General features: G+C 41.6%; 1 protein-coding gene across 2 annotated transcripts in view; it reads left to right on the top strand.

Annotated features, from left to right (window-relative positions):
- Positions 1–11729: 11729 nt before the first annotated feature.
- Positions 11730–18412, top strand: part of DSC3 (desmocollin 3) — a 51459-nt gene continuing 44776 nt past the window's right edge. Inside the window, exon 1 of one of the 2 annotated variants that reach the window (XM_014727757.3) lies at positions 11730–12224. In XM_014727757.3, coding sequence (XP_014583243.3) covers positions 12159–12224 — 66 coding nt within the window. In that variant the 5' untranslated portion in view covers positions 11730–12158. The remainder of the gene's footprint in view (positions 12225–18412) is intronic. The other variant, XM_005612814.4, reaches the window with a different exon arrangement.

The following is an 18412-nucleotide window of genomic DNA, read 5'->3' as shown; positions in this document are numbered from 1 at the left end:
TTTTAGCAGACTAGGGAAAGAGGCTTTTCTTGCTAGCTTGCAGTAAGCAGCCATGTTAAGGAAGTCCATGTGACAAGGAACTGGAGGGGCCTCTAGAAACTGCATGTGGCCTGTAGGACTTAAAGGTGGTCACCAACCAACTGACAACAAAAAGAAGGCCCTTAGTTATATAGCCAAGGAAATCTGCCAAGAATCTGAATGAGCTTGGAAGAAGACCCTTCCCCAGTCTAACCTCTAGATGAAACCAACACCTCAACTGCAGCCTGGAAACTAAAGCACACTATCCAGCTGAGCCATGCCCAGATATTTGACACACAAATGTGTGCTGTTTTAAGCCTCTAAGCTTGTAGTGGCTTAGAGTTACTTGGTACTACACTGTCTTTCTATAATACAACTCTAAAGTGCAATTTACATCATTTCTCAGAAGGTCACCAGTGTGACTGAGGCCATTGCATTAATAAACTCAATAACACACTCTTTATTGACTTTTATATTTTCCCAGTATCACTTTTTGTTTTCTCTGATTCTACCTCCAGGATTATCTCCAAATAGACTAGCATCTCTCACATCTGGGTTTCAGACTTTGCTTTCAGGGAGACCAAAGTGTGACAGATGCAAGGAAGCAATGATCTGGGAAAGAGTTACCCCCTCATCACCTTGCCTACTCTATCGTTGGTTCTCTGCAATCATGCCTTCATCACCACCACTCCAAGGAAACTCACTTTCTCCTTATCACCAATGACATTCCTGTTCAATCCAATGGTTAGTTTTTAGCTCTAATCTTACTTGAATTTTCAAAAGCCTATCATACAGTGAATTACTTCTTTCTTGTTGACAAACTGTCTTCCCTTGGCTTATGTGACACTACATTCACACAGTGTTCCTCCTCACTCACTGGTTACTCCTCCTTAGTCTAGGAGAAGCTGGTTCCTCTTTCCCTCCTGACTCTTGGAGTAGCTCAGGGAATCTATCTTCACTCATTCCCTAGATTTTCCCTTTCAGTCCCAACATGTTAAGTAATACATCTTAACTTGGATATATAATCTCTAACTTTACATGTCCAAATAAAAATCCTTGATATCTTAACCCAAATCAGTTCATCTCCCAATATCCCTTATTCATTGACTCATTCTGTTCACACTCTCGCTTAGCCCACAGACCTTGGTAGGCACCCTTGAGTCTTCTCTTCCTCTCATCTCCCATCTCCAATCTTTCAATCAGTCCTGTGAGGCCTAACTTCAAGCTATATCACAAATCCAAATTTATCACTACTTCTGTCACTGCCTTTATAGGTCAAGCTACTATCACCTTTGGTCTGAACTACAACATCTCCTGGTTTTGCCCTCTACAATCTGTTTTCTTGCAGCAGCCATAAATTATTTATAAAATGTACTAATCAGATCACACCTTCCCACCTCAAAGCCTTCCAATGGCTTCCTATGAACAGATGGGATTAGAATAAAACCTAAACTCTTTAACAAGGGCTATGAGTTCTTTTTTTTTTTCCTTTAAATCTTTGTTGCTTCTTTTTACCACTTCATGTGCTAGTACCACTCACTCCACTCCAGCACCTGTTGGCCTCTCTGTTCCCTGAACACACCAAGCTTGTTCTTCACTTCCACGGCTTTTATACTTGCTGTTCTTTCAGGCTGGGAAGCTTTTCTTCAGGATCATTGGTGTTTCTATCATTCAGGTCTCCAACCAAAGTTTACATCTCAGCAAATCTTTCCCAGATAACCTCTATAAAATACCCATTTCTTAGCCTGTTTACACTAGCTTGGGTGTCAAGGCTGTTTGGTCTTCCTAAAAGAGGTGTGGCCAAAAATCTGGTTTCAGGAAACATGCCTTCACCACTGTCAACTGCATGTGACTTGAGAACATGCTTATTGTCCCAGTTGAGAGTGCAGGATGGAAAGACAAAAAAGTACATAAAGCATGAGCTAAATGAAGATATTTAAAAACCAAAACAAAACCCATAACCTCCAGGTAGAGATGAACAGAGCTATCTCAAAGGGAAGTAAGATTTTGTTTCAACAGTGGCATAAACTCCTGATTAATAAGATATTGCATTGTAGTACTTTGTATGAAGGCAATGGAAGCATCTATCTCCGTCCGATGTTTACTGTGTCATGATGCTAAAAGGCTCACATGATAGCTTTGGATATCCAAGTGGGAAAAGAATATGAAAATAATATGTGGACTTTTTTTCTTTTTGCCCATGGCTGTAGATATCAAAGTAAATTGTGAGGCATGTGTTTGCTGTGAGCAGCAAAAAATCTTAATGACATATACAGTTTATCTGGAAACCATTTAAAATCCCAAGCCTCAAGGATTAGAAAAAATATTCTTGCCTTTAGGATGGGAAAGCAAAACCATTGGAGGCTTTCTAGCCATAAATATTTCACCAAGCCTAGGAAAGATCTAGACTTGAATGAGTGTGTGGGAGAAACACTTCCTTGAAATAGATGTTTACTGGAATTTTCTTAAATCAAGTGAGGGAAATGAAAGTAAAAATAAAAGAATACAGATAACCACAGTCCTGGCAGTAAGTGGGCCAGAAACTATAGTATAGTTCGTTATGCCTCCCATGAAAGGACCTGAGGAATACACAAAAGCAGGCTTACGCCTTTCTTGTTAAAGTACAGATTAGACAGATTATATACGTGCTAAATAATCAGAAACGAAGATGTCATTTCTAAATCAAAATGAAACATTAAACAAAAAGCTTATTTAAGAACCTGCATCTTAGGAAAATCTAGAGGCCTGAATTCTTCCAAAATTGGTTTTATCAGAGGCCAATGCAGTGGCACAGTGGTTAAGTTTGCATGTTCTGCTTCAGTGGCCTGGGGTTTGTCAGTTCGGATCCTGAGTGTGGCCCTTTGCACTGCTTGTCAGGCCATGCTGTGGCAGGTGTCCCACATATAAAGTAGAGGAAGATGGGCACAGATGTCAGCTCAGGGCTGGTCTTCCTCAGCAAAAAGAGGAGGATCGGCGACAGATGTTAGCTCAGGGCTAATCTTCCTCGAAAAAAGGAAAAGAAAATTGGTCTCATCATTTTGTGGGTTTTGTATCTCTGTCATCCTATTTCAGGGTGAGTAAAGAGCCTCCAAGTTCCTAGAGGTGCATGTGGTACTGGTCAAGGAACCACATTCTGAGAACTTCTTATCTGGAGCAAGAATGTCATTCTCTACCTGCCCCTTAGAGTACTCTTCCAGCTTTTAAATAATTCTCCTAAGAGAGCCCCTCTCCCAGAAATTCTTATGTAACTGGTCCGAGGTGGGCCTGGGTGTTGGTGTTTATTAAAACCTCCCCGGGAGACACCAACATGCAGGCAGAGGTAAGAACTATTGCTCTTAGTGATAATGCTCCTACATTTGTGGCTTGACTTATGGAGGTAACAACACCTTGGTCAGTCATAGCCCTGTTGCAGACTTTGTAAACTTTTGAGTCAATTACAAAGCTGCAGCTTTCTCTTCCATGACTGTAAGTTTCATCTGGCATCCAAAAAGAAACTTTAAAAGGGTTTTATGGCCCAAAAGTTTAGACAATAATAATGTACTATAAAGACATCCTTACCTTCATCTTCTTACTTGCAAATCCAACCTATGCAACAAAGATTTTAATAGCTCTTGTGACTCTGGAACCACTTTTGTGATGACCATTAGCCAATATAAAGATGAAAAGGAGGAGGAGAAGGAAGAAAGACCTGAGTTATGTTTTCAACAAATAAAAGATCATTCTATTCAAAGTGAATAAAATTTGAATTTATTTTGATAAGTATTTAAATAATTTATAAATTTATTATATATTATATGTAAATAATCTAAATATTTATTAGTACATAGTCAATATTATTACCAAACCATAATGAAAAGACAAACAACCCAACTGTACTTACAAATGGCAAATAAGCACATGAAAAATTGCTCTACATTATTAGTCATCAAGGAAAAGCAAATTCAAAACATGAGATGTCGCTTCGTCAGGGAAACGTAAATGTGAACAAAGACTGATAAAAATGTGTTGGCAAGGATGCAAAACAACTAGGATTCATCTATATTGTTGGTGGGGAAGTGGTCTGGCAGTTTGCATTGAAGTTAAGTTTAGAATTTGCCCTATGACCTAGTAATTCTATTACTAGGTATACATAGGAAAGAAATGAAACCCTATGCCCACAAAAAGACTTGCATGTGAATGTTTATAGCAGCTTTATTCATAATAGCTAAAAACTGGAAACAACACAAAAGAGAAGAATTAAACTTGTGGTATACTCATACAATGCAATATTACTCAATAATAAAACGGGCAAGCTACTGATACCCTCAACAATATTGAATGAATCTTTAAAACATTAAGTGAATGAAAGACCAAAAGCATACATTCCATGTGGCAGTCAGCCTCTAAGATGGTGTCCAAAGTCTCTTGCCTCCTGGTATTCATGCCCTTGTTTAATCAACTTTCCTTGACTTTTCAGTGTTCCTAGTGACTTTCTTCTAGCCAATAGAATTTGGCAGACGTGATAGAATGTCACTTCTGACATTGGGTTACAAAAAGACTGTGGCTTCTGTTTTGTGTACCTTGTCTTTCTTGCTTGTTCTGAGGGAAGCCAGGTACCCATGGTGTGGGTGCCCTAGAGAGGCCCCCGTGACAAGGAACTGATATCTCTGGCCAACATTCATCAAGCAAAGACTGCTAAAAGTCACATAAGTGAACTTGAAAACAGATCCAATGGAGCCTTGAGATGACTGAACCAGAGATGGCCAGCTAAGCCATTCCTGGATTGCACAGAAACTGTCTGAGATAACAGGTCCTTGTTTTAAGCCACTAAATTATGGAATAATGCAAAAGTGACGGCAATAGATAGTGATGCAGTGATAGATAAGTAAGGGAGTGTGTGATTCCATTTATGTGAAATTCCAAAGAAGTCAAAACTACTTGTTAGTGATAGAAATCAGAACAACGTTTGCCACGGGGCGGAGATGGGTACAGACTTGAGTGAAGGAAAAGTTCTATATCTTGATTTGAATGATGGTAAGACAAGTGTATATGTTTGTTAAAGCTTATTGAAGTGCACACTTAAGGTCTATGAATTTTACTCTGTGTATATTATGCATCAGTAAAGGAAATAAAGGTCTAGGAGCACCATTGTCTGGCCAAATGGGTGAGGCAAATTGGGACCTACACAGGTGTATAGATCACCATAGTTGGATCAAATGGAAATGGAAAAAGCTTTTCTAAAATTTTATGTTCTTACAAGATGGAGAAGCCAGAGATTTGAAGACTATATGGACCTTCCCCAGGGCAATTACGTCAAACATGTTAATGGACAATTTAAAACTTCATTTAGAAGCTCTAAACAGATGGGGTCAGAGTACCAGGTCAGACTGACTAGGATCCTTGTTATTTTTGGAGTAGGGCTCTTCATTTAACTAAGGTCAGGTTGTTGCCAAAACAGCCTTTCATTGTGCCTCAACAATGGCCAAGTACAAAGATTTATTGTGAGCTGAAGAACAATGCCCCCTTTTGTTTAAATTTAAGAGAAAGAACTGAGGAGAGGAATAAGCTAGAGCCCTTGGACAAACTTGGGGGAAAAACCTGGCATATTTCTGGCCAATTGCCATAGTAACAGTACTTCTTTCTTCTGTGAATAGATGAGTTTGGAAAACTGTCACTGGGATAGCCTGGTAGAGCAAAGCTCAAACCACCTGATTCTTAGGGAATAATTTATAGATTATAATAACGGAATGTGGCAGAAGAGAAGATGTTTTTTGTCTTAACATGGAGTCGTAAGACCTTGTGTATGCTTATCACTTTCCAAAATCTCTCTGGAGAGAGAAAACCTGACTCTCAGTGTACCAAACGAGAAAAGTTGAGATTGGGTGACATTGCTGTCAATTACCTTGAGAATATTACAGAAAGGCAGGCCACCATAGCCATATCTACAGTGCTTGTCCCCCATCCTACGATGAGCAGGGTGTGGGGAGGCAGTGGTCTCCAGTCTCTGCTTAGACCTTTGGAGCAGGACAGCAGTTGAGATCAGATGATTCATCATTAGACAGTTGGGAAGCTGTTCCAGATAACATCTGATCACTAATTAACGTTATCTTGAGTATGAAATAAAGAAGTTCTTATGGATGATGTCTCTAAGTTTGGAATAATTTATTCTGAATCATAAAAGAAACCTATTTATTACTTTGGGGGTCTGCCAGGGAGATTTTGGTCAAAGAATTTCTCTTTAGAAGTGAAGTAATATAGTTAATATTAGGACTTTCTCTGACCACCATCTAAATAGAAGTTAGACTCAGAGATGAACAGCCAATTTTATTGAGCATGTCAAGAACATTGCAATCTTACTAGAAAGGAGCAACAATATAGCCTTTCTGGTACATGCCTACATGCCTGCTAGGAATGCTACTATCCCCTCAGGATTTTTTTAATGTTCAGGCAGGACTTCTGCTTTAAGGTTGTTTAGAGGAATAGGGATCTGGAATAACCCTACACGGATGTGTTCAAGTTAAGACTAGAGCTTATCAATTAGAGAGGTGTGTAATTTATTACAACACTGAAAGGCAAACAGAAGTATGATGCTTGAAAGCAATACAAGAAAGAAACAATTGTTTTGGCGTTGGCCTGCTCAGTGGACACCAAACAGCTAATTAGTGGGACGCTACTCCTCGTCTAGTGACATAAAGGGCTTGGGAAACTGGGCAGACCACAAAGAAAAGACAAATCAAGATTAATAAATATTGAGTATATAAAATTAATGGATTGGTAATTAATAAAAAATTAATAGTAATAAATTAATAAATGCTGAACTAAATAATTTATGGCCCATAGGGAACTGGTGAGAAAAGCTGCTTCTCTACTTTGAGCTGGGGGATATACAATACGTCCCCACCGGAAGTTGAAGGATGGTCCTCCTAAACTTCTGGGAAAAAAGAAAGCTGATATGGCAGTGAATCAGAGAATGACGTGGGGATAAATGACACATGGGATCTGGAAGTCAGCCCACTCACACCTGTAGCCTTCATGCTTGAGCAATGCCCTTTGAACAGACACATGCACACAATGAGCCCCTGGGGACATGAGGATGTCCAGGAGAAACTACAGCCTCACCCAGTGGGAGGAGATGTTCACTTTGAAGGAAACTGAAGTGAAGGATTATGGGATGATTCCAAGATGAAAGGAACTAAAAATCCACCCAAATCAGGGCTTTGTTACACTGCTGTTGCCCTGTTACTTTAAGAAGTGATCGCTCACACAATGGGGTTTTGTTTTCCGTATAAAAATCATCCTTCCTCCCAGCCTGGTGAGAAGTCGCCAGGAGACTCCTCTCCTTTTCTTAAAAGTCCTGTTTGCAGAAGAGAGGACATTTGTAAGGGCATCTGAAGACTTTATTGGAGGAGGAGTTAAATCACTGTAACAGCTCTTGAATCATTACTGAGTAAGGAGAGACTGAAACGGAACCTTTCTGAACCTGTCACACCCTAGCCAGACTGGACGGTTGTCATATGAGACCTGAGAAACCCAGCACCGAATCGGGGGAAGGAGAAGCTTCTCTTCCTTGGGAAGCCCCAGGAGCCATTTTTGGTCCAGACTTGAGGCTCCCTTTGCTGCCTGAGCATTTCTACGGGAGTGGAATTAGAGCTCAGATGGCTGCTTGCCCTGGGAAGACAGGGAGGAGGGACGCAGACAGGGATTCTGGGAGGGCTCTCGTCTGGGCAGCAATGAAATAGCATAGGTTACTCTTGTTGTCAACTTGCTGCTATCCTCAATTCTCCAGTAGCCTTTTTAAATGACAAAAATATCATGGCTGTTCTCAGCGGTACTCTGGGAAATTAATGCAGGGCCTCTAGTCACATTTTGGGAAAGGTGGTACAGGAAGAGCAGTGCTCCCGGTGGCCAGAGTGGCAGTAGCAGGAGTGTTTACTCATGGAGGAAGATTGAGGTGGGAGTGACAGAATCTGCCCTCAACCGCCCGGGTTCCCAGGCATGAGGGAAGAGGCCTCTCTAGAAGAGCAAGCGCATTTAAGGGGAGCTAATTTCTAGATAAGTCCATGAGGGCTCCTGGCATTTGAGTACCTATTTGTATAGTATTCCTCCCCGTTGCTCCAATAAGTAATTTGGTCAATTACTGTTTATTACTGTGACTATTATCCAAAATAATATTCTAAAAGTGCTTCTGAGCTAACATCTCATGGCAGAACTCATTTTATGTCACAAAAGGACTATTCAAAACCAATCTTTTGGGGCTGGCCTGGTGGCACAGTGGTTAAGCGCGCACATTCCGCATTCCGCTTCAGCGGCCCGGGGTTCGCTGGCCCGGATCCCGGGTGCAGGCACGGCACTGCTTGGCAAGCCATGCTGTGGTAGGCATCCCACATTTAAAATGGAGGAAGATGGGCATGGATGTTAGCTCAGGGCCAATCTTCTTCAGCAAAAAGAAGAGGATTGGCAGTAGCTGTTAGCTGAGGGCTGATCTTCCTCAAAAAAAAAAAAAAATGACAATCTTTTACTTGGTTTTAATTTAAGTTTTTCATAAATTTCTCTTCCCTTACTAGCAAATTTGCGCCAAGCATCATAACTGTTGTTCTGGTTGGATTTTATAGACGTGTTTCAGGAGACCCACACTGGCGTGTCGCCTCCCATGTAAGCCACGGAGGTGAGTAGGTGTGTGGGACCAGCACCTGTTGGCACTGAGTTGTGCAAGGTAGCCTTCTCAGTGGGCCAGGAGTCAGCTCCCTCCTCCTCAGGTCATTACCCTTTCTGTGGCCAGATTCCTCCTAGGTACAGAGAACTCTTCTTAATGATCTCATGTTTTTGCTTTCTACTGAAAATTTTATAATTCACTTGGATTCCTGAAGTTTTGTACTTTAGCTTAAAATCATTTCTCTTTTTTAATCCTTTATTATTGCTTCTCTTACTCTTCAAAGTAAGAAAATAACAAGGGAAAAATAATAAGTTTCTTTCCCAGTTTTGTATGTTATCCTTTAGTAATGACTTCCAACTGACTTTGCAATTTGGGCAATAGGGTATTAAAATAAAGACATTTCAGAATAACCCTTTAAGCTTTATGATGCCTCACGATAATTTAAAATTAATTTTATTATAGAAGGCATCCAGTTTTTAAAATATTCAAAGTGAAGCTCATATTTAATTTATCTCCAAGTCATATTTATGTTTTAACTGCCTATAAAGATTCTTCTCTAAATTTAAAAAATGCATTGCTTTTTATTAAGACTTGGACTAATATACTCATGATGGACAAGTATATGTTATAGCAAACAGGAAATTCCAAGATAGTTACTAATACTACATCCAATTATTATTCAGTTTTCATATTGCACCTAGAATTTTGTATTACAAATTGAAAATATACCCAATATGCTTTCTTACAGTATTTCTGGACTAGGTTCGTATAACTTTTATTTTGTAGAAGCTAAAAATGGAGGCTCAGAGTAACTGTCATACAGCCAGTAGGCTTAACAATCTCCTCAATTACATAGCCAGGCTGGAACAACCAGATAATAGCTCTTACAGTTTTAGTCACTTGGGAGACAGCAATAGTCAGGTCAGACTCTAGTAGACAAAGTTGAAATCACTGAAAAACTAGGACTACTTAAAGAAAAACACTTTGAAGATTTTTATTCCCTGAGCATTAAGGGAAAGCCATATCAGGGCATAAACACATTTGCTAATGAAGTTAATGATTCAATAAGTGACAATTCTTAACTGGAGTTAGTAACTCTTTTTACAGATTGAGTGGGTGGTTCCCCATCTCTTTCAGGGTGAAATTCACATCCTCAGCCTGGTTTGTCACCAGTCCGTCCTTCTCACCTGATCCCAGCCATGGGAGCTCTTCCTCCAGCGGTTCTGAAAGAACTATTTCTGTTTCCTTGTGCAGGAGGCCCTCACAAGACTCTCGAGAGCTTCGCTAGTGCTGTTGCTTTAGCCCAGAACTCGCACTTCCCCTCCCCCTTCCCCTTTTCTCTGTGGGTTCTTACCTCCAGCATTTTGCTTCTGCAAACTTCAGATGACTGGGATCCTCTAAAATGTCTTAACACTCCACCCTTTCCTACTCGTCTAGCAGTGAATTAGGTGTGGGGGGCAGGAGTTAGTGTTTGCATCTTTCTTCCTCATCTGTATTAGTCAGCTCTGGCTGCCCACCACAGACTGGCGGCTTAAACAGACATTTATTTCTCATAGTTCAGGAGGCTGAAAGTCTCAAATCAGGGTGCTGGCAGATTTAGCTTCTGGTGAGAGCTCTCCTCCCGGCTTGTAGACATCAGCCTTCTTGCTGTGTCTCCACACATGGTGGGAAGAGACGGAGAGAGAGATTGAGAGACAGAGTCCTTTGGTGTCTCTTGTTATAAGGACTCTGATTCCATCTGATCAGGGCTCCATCATTATAACCTCATTTAACTTTAATTACTTCCTTATAGGCACTGTCTCCAGATACAGTCCTATTAGGGGGTAGGGCTTCAGCATATGAACATTTGAGGGGACACAATCTCTATGTTATCGGAAAGCCAGGATCCACTTGCATTTCTAAAGGCTGGCTGTGGCCAGAGGTGACTTTGAGAGGCTTTCCCTGAGGTCACCAGTGAACGTGAAAGTTTGGAGGATGGGAGGTGAAAAGAGTTAGAGAGGGGAGAAGTTTGGAGAGCTTTCTCTGAGATGAGAAGGGCTCTTCCATAGAGACCCCTCCAGGATGGGACAGGATCTCTCACTCAGGTCCTGGATGTCTCAGAGATGGGACTGGGGAGCTATATTCAGTGACTGAGTCCTAAGAGCTGAGGCCTGTGAGTTTCAGGGAAGCCCAGTCTTTAGGGAAACACATGGCTTAAAAAAGGAGTCTGCTGGGCTGGGCGAGATGAGCACAGATCATAGCACCTTCCCTGATTCATCTGGACTATCTGAGGGTCCTGACCTTGGAATTTGTGCCTGGATTTTGAGGAGCAGCAGCACATATCTAAGAAGGAATTCCTCCTGAATCTCATATGTAGGGGCTTAGCAGACACGAAATTCAACGCAGAGAGGATTAATGGACTGTGCCCTTGTGTTGTAAGCCACCTCTCTATTAAAAAGTTCAGCATCCTGGGCTGTGATGATTGGCCCTTATTCTCTCTTAGACTTTGAACTGCTTAGGGCAGGAACTGGGTTTTGTGCTTTTCTCTTCCCCCAGCCTCTCACACAGAGCCTGGTCTACTCAGGGCCCTATACTTGTTTGTTGAATGATATTGAATTTGTTAGCCTCATTTCTGAGTAGAGTTTTGGGTGGTAGATTTCCCTTTTACCACAAACTGAAAAACTGCAACTCAGTACAATTACCAAATAACTACTAAATCAATACTTTACCCGTAAGAACAAATTATTTCTTAGAAGGCTCATATAAGGCCACAAGATTGACAGTAAAAAACACCTGTGGGTGTAATCACTCCTATTTTGGGTGTGTAAAAATGGTCAATTTCAGAATTTCTTTTACCTTATTTTAGTTTCTAGTATATCAAATGCCAATTTATTCATGCCACTTGGCATAATCTTCCCTCCGTTGTTTATCTTCTCATGTTGGTCAAATTTGGGAAGAATACGTATATTTTGTATAAACCAGGAGACTTTGCCCTGACTTTGATCAGGACTGGAAGGGAGGATCCGCTGATCCAATCACGAGGTGTTCCTGGCACCAGGAGCGCCCGTGTTGGGGCAGGGATCCCCGCAGGCACATCTGCGCTCTGCAGTGGGAACTCGGGCTGCCGACGCGGCGGGCCGAGCGGGGCGGCCAGGGCGCGCGGCGGGAGGGCGGGGCGCGCGCCGCGGGGCAGCGAGGGGCGTGGGAGAGCGCGCAGACAGGGGCCGGGGACCGCTTTCCTGCGAGCGAGAGCGCGGCGCGGCTGCCAGCGAGGGGAGGGGCAGGCTCAGGCAGCTCCCCAGCGGCTCCCAGAGTGATAAAACTGAAGAAATAACAAGGAGGGGCGTCTCGGCGTCTCCTGGGTCCAATCCGGTCTCAGGAGCGAACACGCTCCCGGGCAGGCAAGCGTGAGAGAGGCCAAGACGACTTAAAGACGAGCAGCGGCGAGACGCGCTCCTCCGCGCCCTGCGCCTGCCCGGGCTCGCGCCTCTCGGCACTCCGCCTCCTCCCTCCCCGGCCGCTCGCCCCGATGGCCGCCCCCGAGCCCCGGGGCTCCGTGCGCGGAGCCCTCTGCAGCCTGCTGCTGACCCTCGTGGTGAGTGCGAGCCCTGGGCGCGCCCAGTGCTGGCCGCCGCCCGGAGCCGGACTGGGGGAGTGGGGGATCCGCCCTGGTCCTGCGGGGGGAGGGGTAGGGGTGAAGCGGCCCCAAAGGTGAAGTCCGCGTTTCAGCTCAATCCTGCGGGACGGGAAGTAGCCCAAATTCGCGCCCGCAGGGGTGAGGATAGGAAACAAATCTTGGACGACGACTCGGGATTGAGCTTTTTGTTTGGGACATCGTGTTCGATTGTTTGAATTCGGGTGGCACTCAGGCTTCGCCGCGCTGTCGCGGGCGGGCAGGGGGCTGGGGTTCGAGCTCCTCCCCTGGCTAGTGATGGTGGTCGGAGCGTGTCTGGGGGAGAGGGAGGAAGAGTATTTGGTCAGATATATCAGGGTCCCTGAGTGAGCAAAACACAGACGTGAGATGGGGTTCAAGGGGCTGCCGCCCACCCCAGGGTCACCTGGGATGGGGACGTTAGTGAGTGGAGGGGTTGGAGCGGTGCCCCTGAGTCCTGGCGTGGAGCTGCCTCTGAAAAACGGCTTCTAGCTTTGCCTCCACTAAAGCTTATTCAGCATCTCACCCAAGCCGTCCACCCCCGCGAGCCACCTGGCCGGGGACGGAGTGTGCCTGAGGCACGGGGGTGTGGGTGGGGGCTGGATAAGGGCTGGGGTTGGGGTCGGTGGTGTGATGAGGCGGTGGGTAGGGGGAGACAGAGCGAGTAGAGTCAGGATGGGTGGGGTGGTGGGATAGGTGTCTGTTGGATCATAATTGTCCGGCTCCGAGGAGGACTGCACAGGCGGAGAGCCCAGCCTGGGGTCTTCTGTGCCCAGGAAACTGCGACGGAGGATGAGATCCGCCTGGAGACAAAGTTAGAGACAATTCTCCGAGAACCGAGAGACTATAAAGGGAAAAATCGGGAACTGACGGCCGGATTACACGTGGAGCTTCAGACGGGAGCGGACTTGCTCTCGGGACGTGCTGTGGAAAGGAGCCGCGGACCCGCGACTCGCCCGCTTCCAAGGACGTGCGTGGGGTCCGGTGGCGGGAGGACCTAGGTGGCTCCGGAGTGGGTCGACTCTGGCTGCGCGGATTCTTGCTGCTCCTCCGCCCTCAGCGGGGCGAGTGAGTCCAAGCTGTGTCCTCTCAGCGAGTTAGGAATAATGGCTTGGTAGTTATGATATAAGATATATTTATGGACAAGGAATTGTACAAATGAGCGCGTCGACCTGCCAGGCAACTGTTCCAGCAAAATATCTGAGCTGATGGAATGACTCTTTACAAATGGGAACTGCCCTCAACGTGTATTCTTTTATGATATATTTGAAAGCGTTTCCAGCTTTTGTGGTTAAAAGTATGAATTTAGAGTTTTGTGTTTTCTCTGCGAAAGGGATTTGAGAATGGGGAGAAAAAACTGCGGAGGTGCTGTGTCCCCAAGATTTCCCGTATTCGCTGGAGGGGAGGGCATGGGAGTCAAGGAGCTCCTGGATGACGTGTAAATGTACAAAGAGGTAGCATCAGCTCTAGTATATGACATGCTTTTTAAGGATTATTTTAGAAAAGGATTTCCTAAAATTTAGATTAAATGGTTTATCTGGAGACTTGAATACTGCAGAGTGTATGTAGAATAATTTCTTTCATCTGCAATTCCCAGTTTACAAACACCTTCAATTTCTGTCCAGATGAGTAAAGTAAGACCTCTGTCGACCATCGTCTATTTCCTTTTGACTCATACGACTCTTAGCTTTTTTAGTGTAGTATTAATGGCATAACATGTTAGAAACATAGTTTTCATTTTATGGATACCTCAGTGGATCTCTCAAAAACAACTCCTTGTTGGAAATGAGAGCTCTTCAAAACAAGCCGTTAACAACTAAACTGAGACTTTTAACACGTTGGCCCTCCCGCTGAGCTGTCCTGTAGGTTGAGGAATCTTCCCATTTGCACTTTTCTGCTCCTGCATCTGCATCTGTTTCCCACCTCTCCATGTCCCGTGCAATCTAAACTGCTGCGATCAGAGATCAAACACAGTTCCTGATGATCCGCCCCATACACACACAAAGAAAAGGAAAAAAGGGAAAGGAAAACAAGGGAAGGAAGGAGAGGGGTAAACTAGAAAATAAACCTCGGACCCTTCCACCGTTGTTGAAAGTACCGAGTGTCTCTTAAAATGTTTCTCCTCTTAAGGTAACAAAAATTGCCAGGGATGGTGAAAACTAATTTGCATTAGCTCAGTTGCTCACATGTTTTTCCGGCCTGTTACAGATAATGAAGTCCTGTTAAATATGTTTTTACTGTTGTTCACTGTATCAAATCAACTTTGGGAATTATATTCTGTTATCAATTATATATTATAAATGGTATGTACTTGGACACAGTTTATCATTTTGCTAAAAGGGCTCTTCTTCAAAAGGAGTTAAAAGTGTTTTCCTTTATAGCATAACATACTTCTTCCCCTGGAGTACAGGAGTTTTACCTGAAACCTGTGTTAACAAACGGGGATTCTGTCTTTTCAGATTTTATAGCATTAATTAATGAGAATGTTACTCCTTTATCAGACTTTTTTTTGATCTTGATGACATTTGACATTCATCTTTTAAAAATAAGAGTATAATAATTTCTATTATCTTTGGCATTAGTGAAAAAAAGGTTAAGGCAAATTAAGAAAGTAAATGAGAGCTAGTTTATTTCAAAACCATGATCTTAAGAAAGTCAAAGTTTTAGTATCTGTTTAGATCAGTGCTTTCTCAGCTACCTTTTTAGAATGAGATGGTTGATGTTCATGTTGAGATGCACCTAGATCCTGAAGCATCTTCTGAGTCACTAAGCACATGTAAACCCAAGCACATTTTTTGGTCCTGTTGTAATCCCCTTGACAGTTGGGATTCCATATATGGTATCTGTGATGATCTGTGGTTAATCATACTTTCCGTTTACCTGGAATCCCGTCTGACGGAGTTTGGTTAGAAGGAAATTTAGTAGAATCGTCAAAGTACTGAGAATACAGAGAGGTAAATCTTACAATGTACCTTTGAAGTGGAAAAAGTTTGAAAGGTAATAATATTTCCATCTCGCAGACAGCAAGTGTCCATAGCAGAAATGATGAATTTAAAATTCCATAACTGTTATGCTCAGTTAAGAAGATTCCCTTTATTTTTCAGATATTCCATAAATTTCTGATCTGTAGCTGCTTTTTCCTCTATAGGAAAACGGTGTCAGTTTAGAAAGTCTGCCTGGTGTATTCACTATAAAATGGAACAACAGCACAAAAGTGAAACAGTCGCAGCTAACCACTTCAGTTTCACTCCTCCTTTGGCATTAGGTTTTTCTGTCAGGATTTCATGATTTGTATGATAAGCTTTCTATCATACTAATTGATAAACTTTGGATAGTACTGTAAAATGAAACAAAGCAGTTTATTTTTCCCAGACTACAGTAGACAATACTTTATATTATCATTTTTTAAAAAAACTTAATATGTTACATTTTAATTTAAAATTGCTTGCAACTGTGGGTTTTATAAGTCAGATATTTAAAGTTGCCTTGCAGGGTTCTCCATGAAAAGAATTTTTTAATAACTTAAATAGTCAATCCATAATTCATCAAGCTTTAAAAAAATCTTTTTTGTATGTTGTATTTTTTTATTGGGCACTTACATAAACAAAAATTATTTTCAAAATACGTTTAAAAGGCATTGGTTCATCATTGCTATGTAATGATGCCTTTACATTTTTTACTTTATTTTCAGTAATATATCCAATCCCCACAAATATAGTATCAAATTACTTTATAGTTTTAAGAAGCAGGACATAACTGAAATCTATATTGAATATCATCCCTTTCAAAAATTATATTAATGAATCAATTGTACATTCTTTCCAAGGGTGTACTATACGGCAATGAAAATAAATGTTCTACTGCTGAATGCTTGGCATGGATAAATTTCACAAACATAATTTGAGCAAAGAAATCAATTTGCATACAATTAGCATATGACTGCATATATTTAAAAGCCAAAAATTGGTAAAATAAACCCCTGTCTTCTTTAGGGATACCTACACAAGGCATAAAATTAAGCAGAGGCAGAGAAGTAAATGATTGACACGAAAATCATCCATTAGTGGTTACCCGAGTTTTGGGGGTTGAGGGAGGGAAGAAAATGCAATTGGTTGAGAGGTATGTAGGGACTTTGAAAATAGTAATGTTTTATTTCTTAACTTTGGAGGTGAGGACCTTAGTGTTTATTTTATTATTTCTTAAAACTCACATGTATGCTATATATAGTTTTTGTATTTATGTTTTACGAAGAACATTAAAAAAAGAGAAACAAGCCATAGAGAGGATCAACAAACCAAAAGTTATTCTTTGAGAGTAAAGATGAACACTGCTATGATTGAGCAAGAAAGAAATGGAACAGGGACAGATAAAGGAGTGTTAGGCGTAAAAAGGAGGCACAGTTATTGAGAGGACAGATGTTTTTAAAAAGCACATAATAAAGGGCTGGCCGGTCTCACAGCAGTTAAGTGCGCACGTTCCAGTTCAGATCCTGGGTGGGGACATGGCACCACTTGGCAAGCCATGCTGTGGTAGGCATTCCACGTATAAAGCAGAGGAAGATGGGCATGGATGTTAGATCAGGGCCAGTCTTCCTTAGCAAAAAGACGAGGATTGGCAGCAGATGTTAGCTCAGGGCTAATCTTCCTCAAAAAAATAGAAGATAAAGTTAATAGATTATTCTAATTAATTTGAATACACAGACAAAATGGACAGTTTCCTACAAAGTACAAATTACCAACATTGACTTGCAGAGGTTTACAAATTCTGAATAGCCATATAACCATTGAAGACATTGACTTAGAAGCCAAATCTCCACTCACACACCTTCACACGTCAGGCTGAAACCTGTAATAGGTGAGTTCTTCCATAATTACACAAAACGAATCATCTCTACCCTCTATAAATTACTTCAAAGAAAAAAGTGGAGCTCTTCTTAACTTATTTTATGAGGACTGTATAAAGTTGAAAAGTAGTGGCCTTATGTCACTTATGAACATATATTTGAAACACTAAAATAAATAGCAACAAACCAAACCAATAATATATTTAAAAAATTATCATGTCCGTGGAAAGTTTATCCCAGGAATGGAAAGATGGTTTCACATTAGAAAATCTATTATTGTATTTTAATATAGTAAAATATTGAGACAGAAAAAATATATGTTCACTTCAAAATAAGTGGGAAATTACATTTATTGTTATAAAAAATTCTTAGCAAACTAGAAATGTAAGGGAATGAACTTTCTTAATGCAATGAAGCATACCTAACAAAAATGAATGAATGTAAGAAAGAAAAGACAGAAAGGAAGGAAACAAGAAGAAAAAAGAAAGAAAGAAGAAAAGAGACTCAAAATTAATGATGAAATGGTAAAAGCATTCTCTTTAGAGTTAAGAACAAATCCACGATGGTCACTATAACTGTTTCTATTTAGCATTCTACTGGAGTTCTTAACAAGCACATGAATAGGATAAAATATATAACAGCAATAATAGAAGAGATTCAGGATTTAAGGGAAGGAAATCTAATTGCCATTTTGCCTGCTGGAGGATTAGCTACATGGAAGATCCAACACGATCTTGAAAAACTACTCGAACTAATAAAAGTAAGCAAATTTCCTGGATGTAAAACCTAAAAGGATTTTTCATAGAATTGGTGAGCTGATCATAAAAAAATTTGTAAAAGAGTAGAAGGCTAAAAAAAAAGCAAAGATACTTTAGAGGAAGATGATAGGAATTGGGGTCACCATAACAAATACCAAGACTTAAAATAAAGCTGTATTAATTAAAACTATATTGTATTAATGTAGGCATAAACACATATACTGATGAAATAGTGCAGAGAGCCCAGAAATAGATTCTGTATTTGTGAGGCCACGCCTGTATTGGATGTGGCATTATCATTAGTTAAGAAAGGCAGAGAGGGGCTGGTCCCATAGTGTAGTGGTTAAGTTTGGTGCGCTCTGCTTTGGCAGCTCCCATCATGGATTTGGTTCCTGGGTATGGACCTGTACCACTCATCAGCCATGCTTTGGCAGCAACCCACATATAAACTAGAGGAAGATTGGCACAGGTGTTAGCTCAGGGCTAATCTTCCTCAGCCAAACATAAAAAAAAAAAAAGAAATTCAGTGA

Source organism: Equus caballus, chromosome 8 (assembly GCF_041296265.1).
Source record: "Equus caballus isolate H_3958 breed thoroughbred chromosome 8, TB-T2T, whole genome shotgun sequence".
Lineage (NCBI taxonomy): Eukaryota > Metazoa > Chordata > Mammalia > Perissodactyla > Equidae > Equus > Equus caballus.
This window is presented reverse-complemented; position numbering and strand designations above follow the sequence as displayed.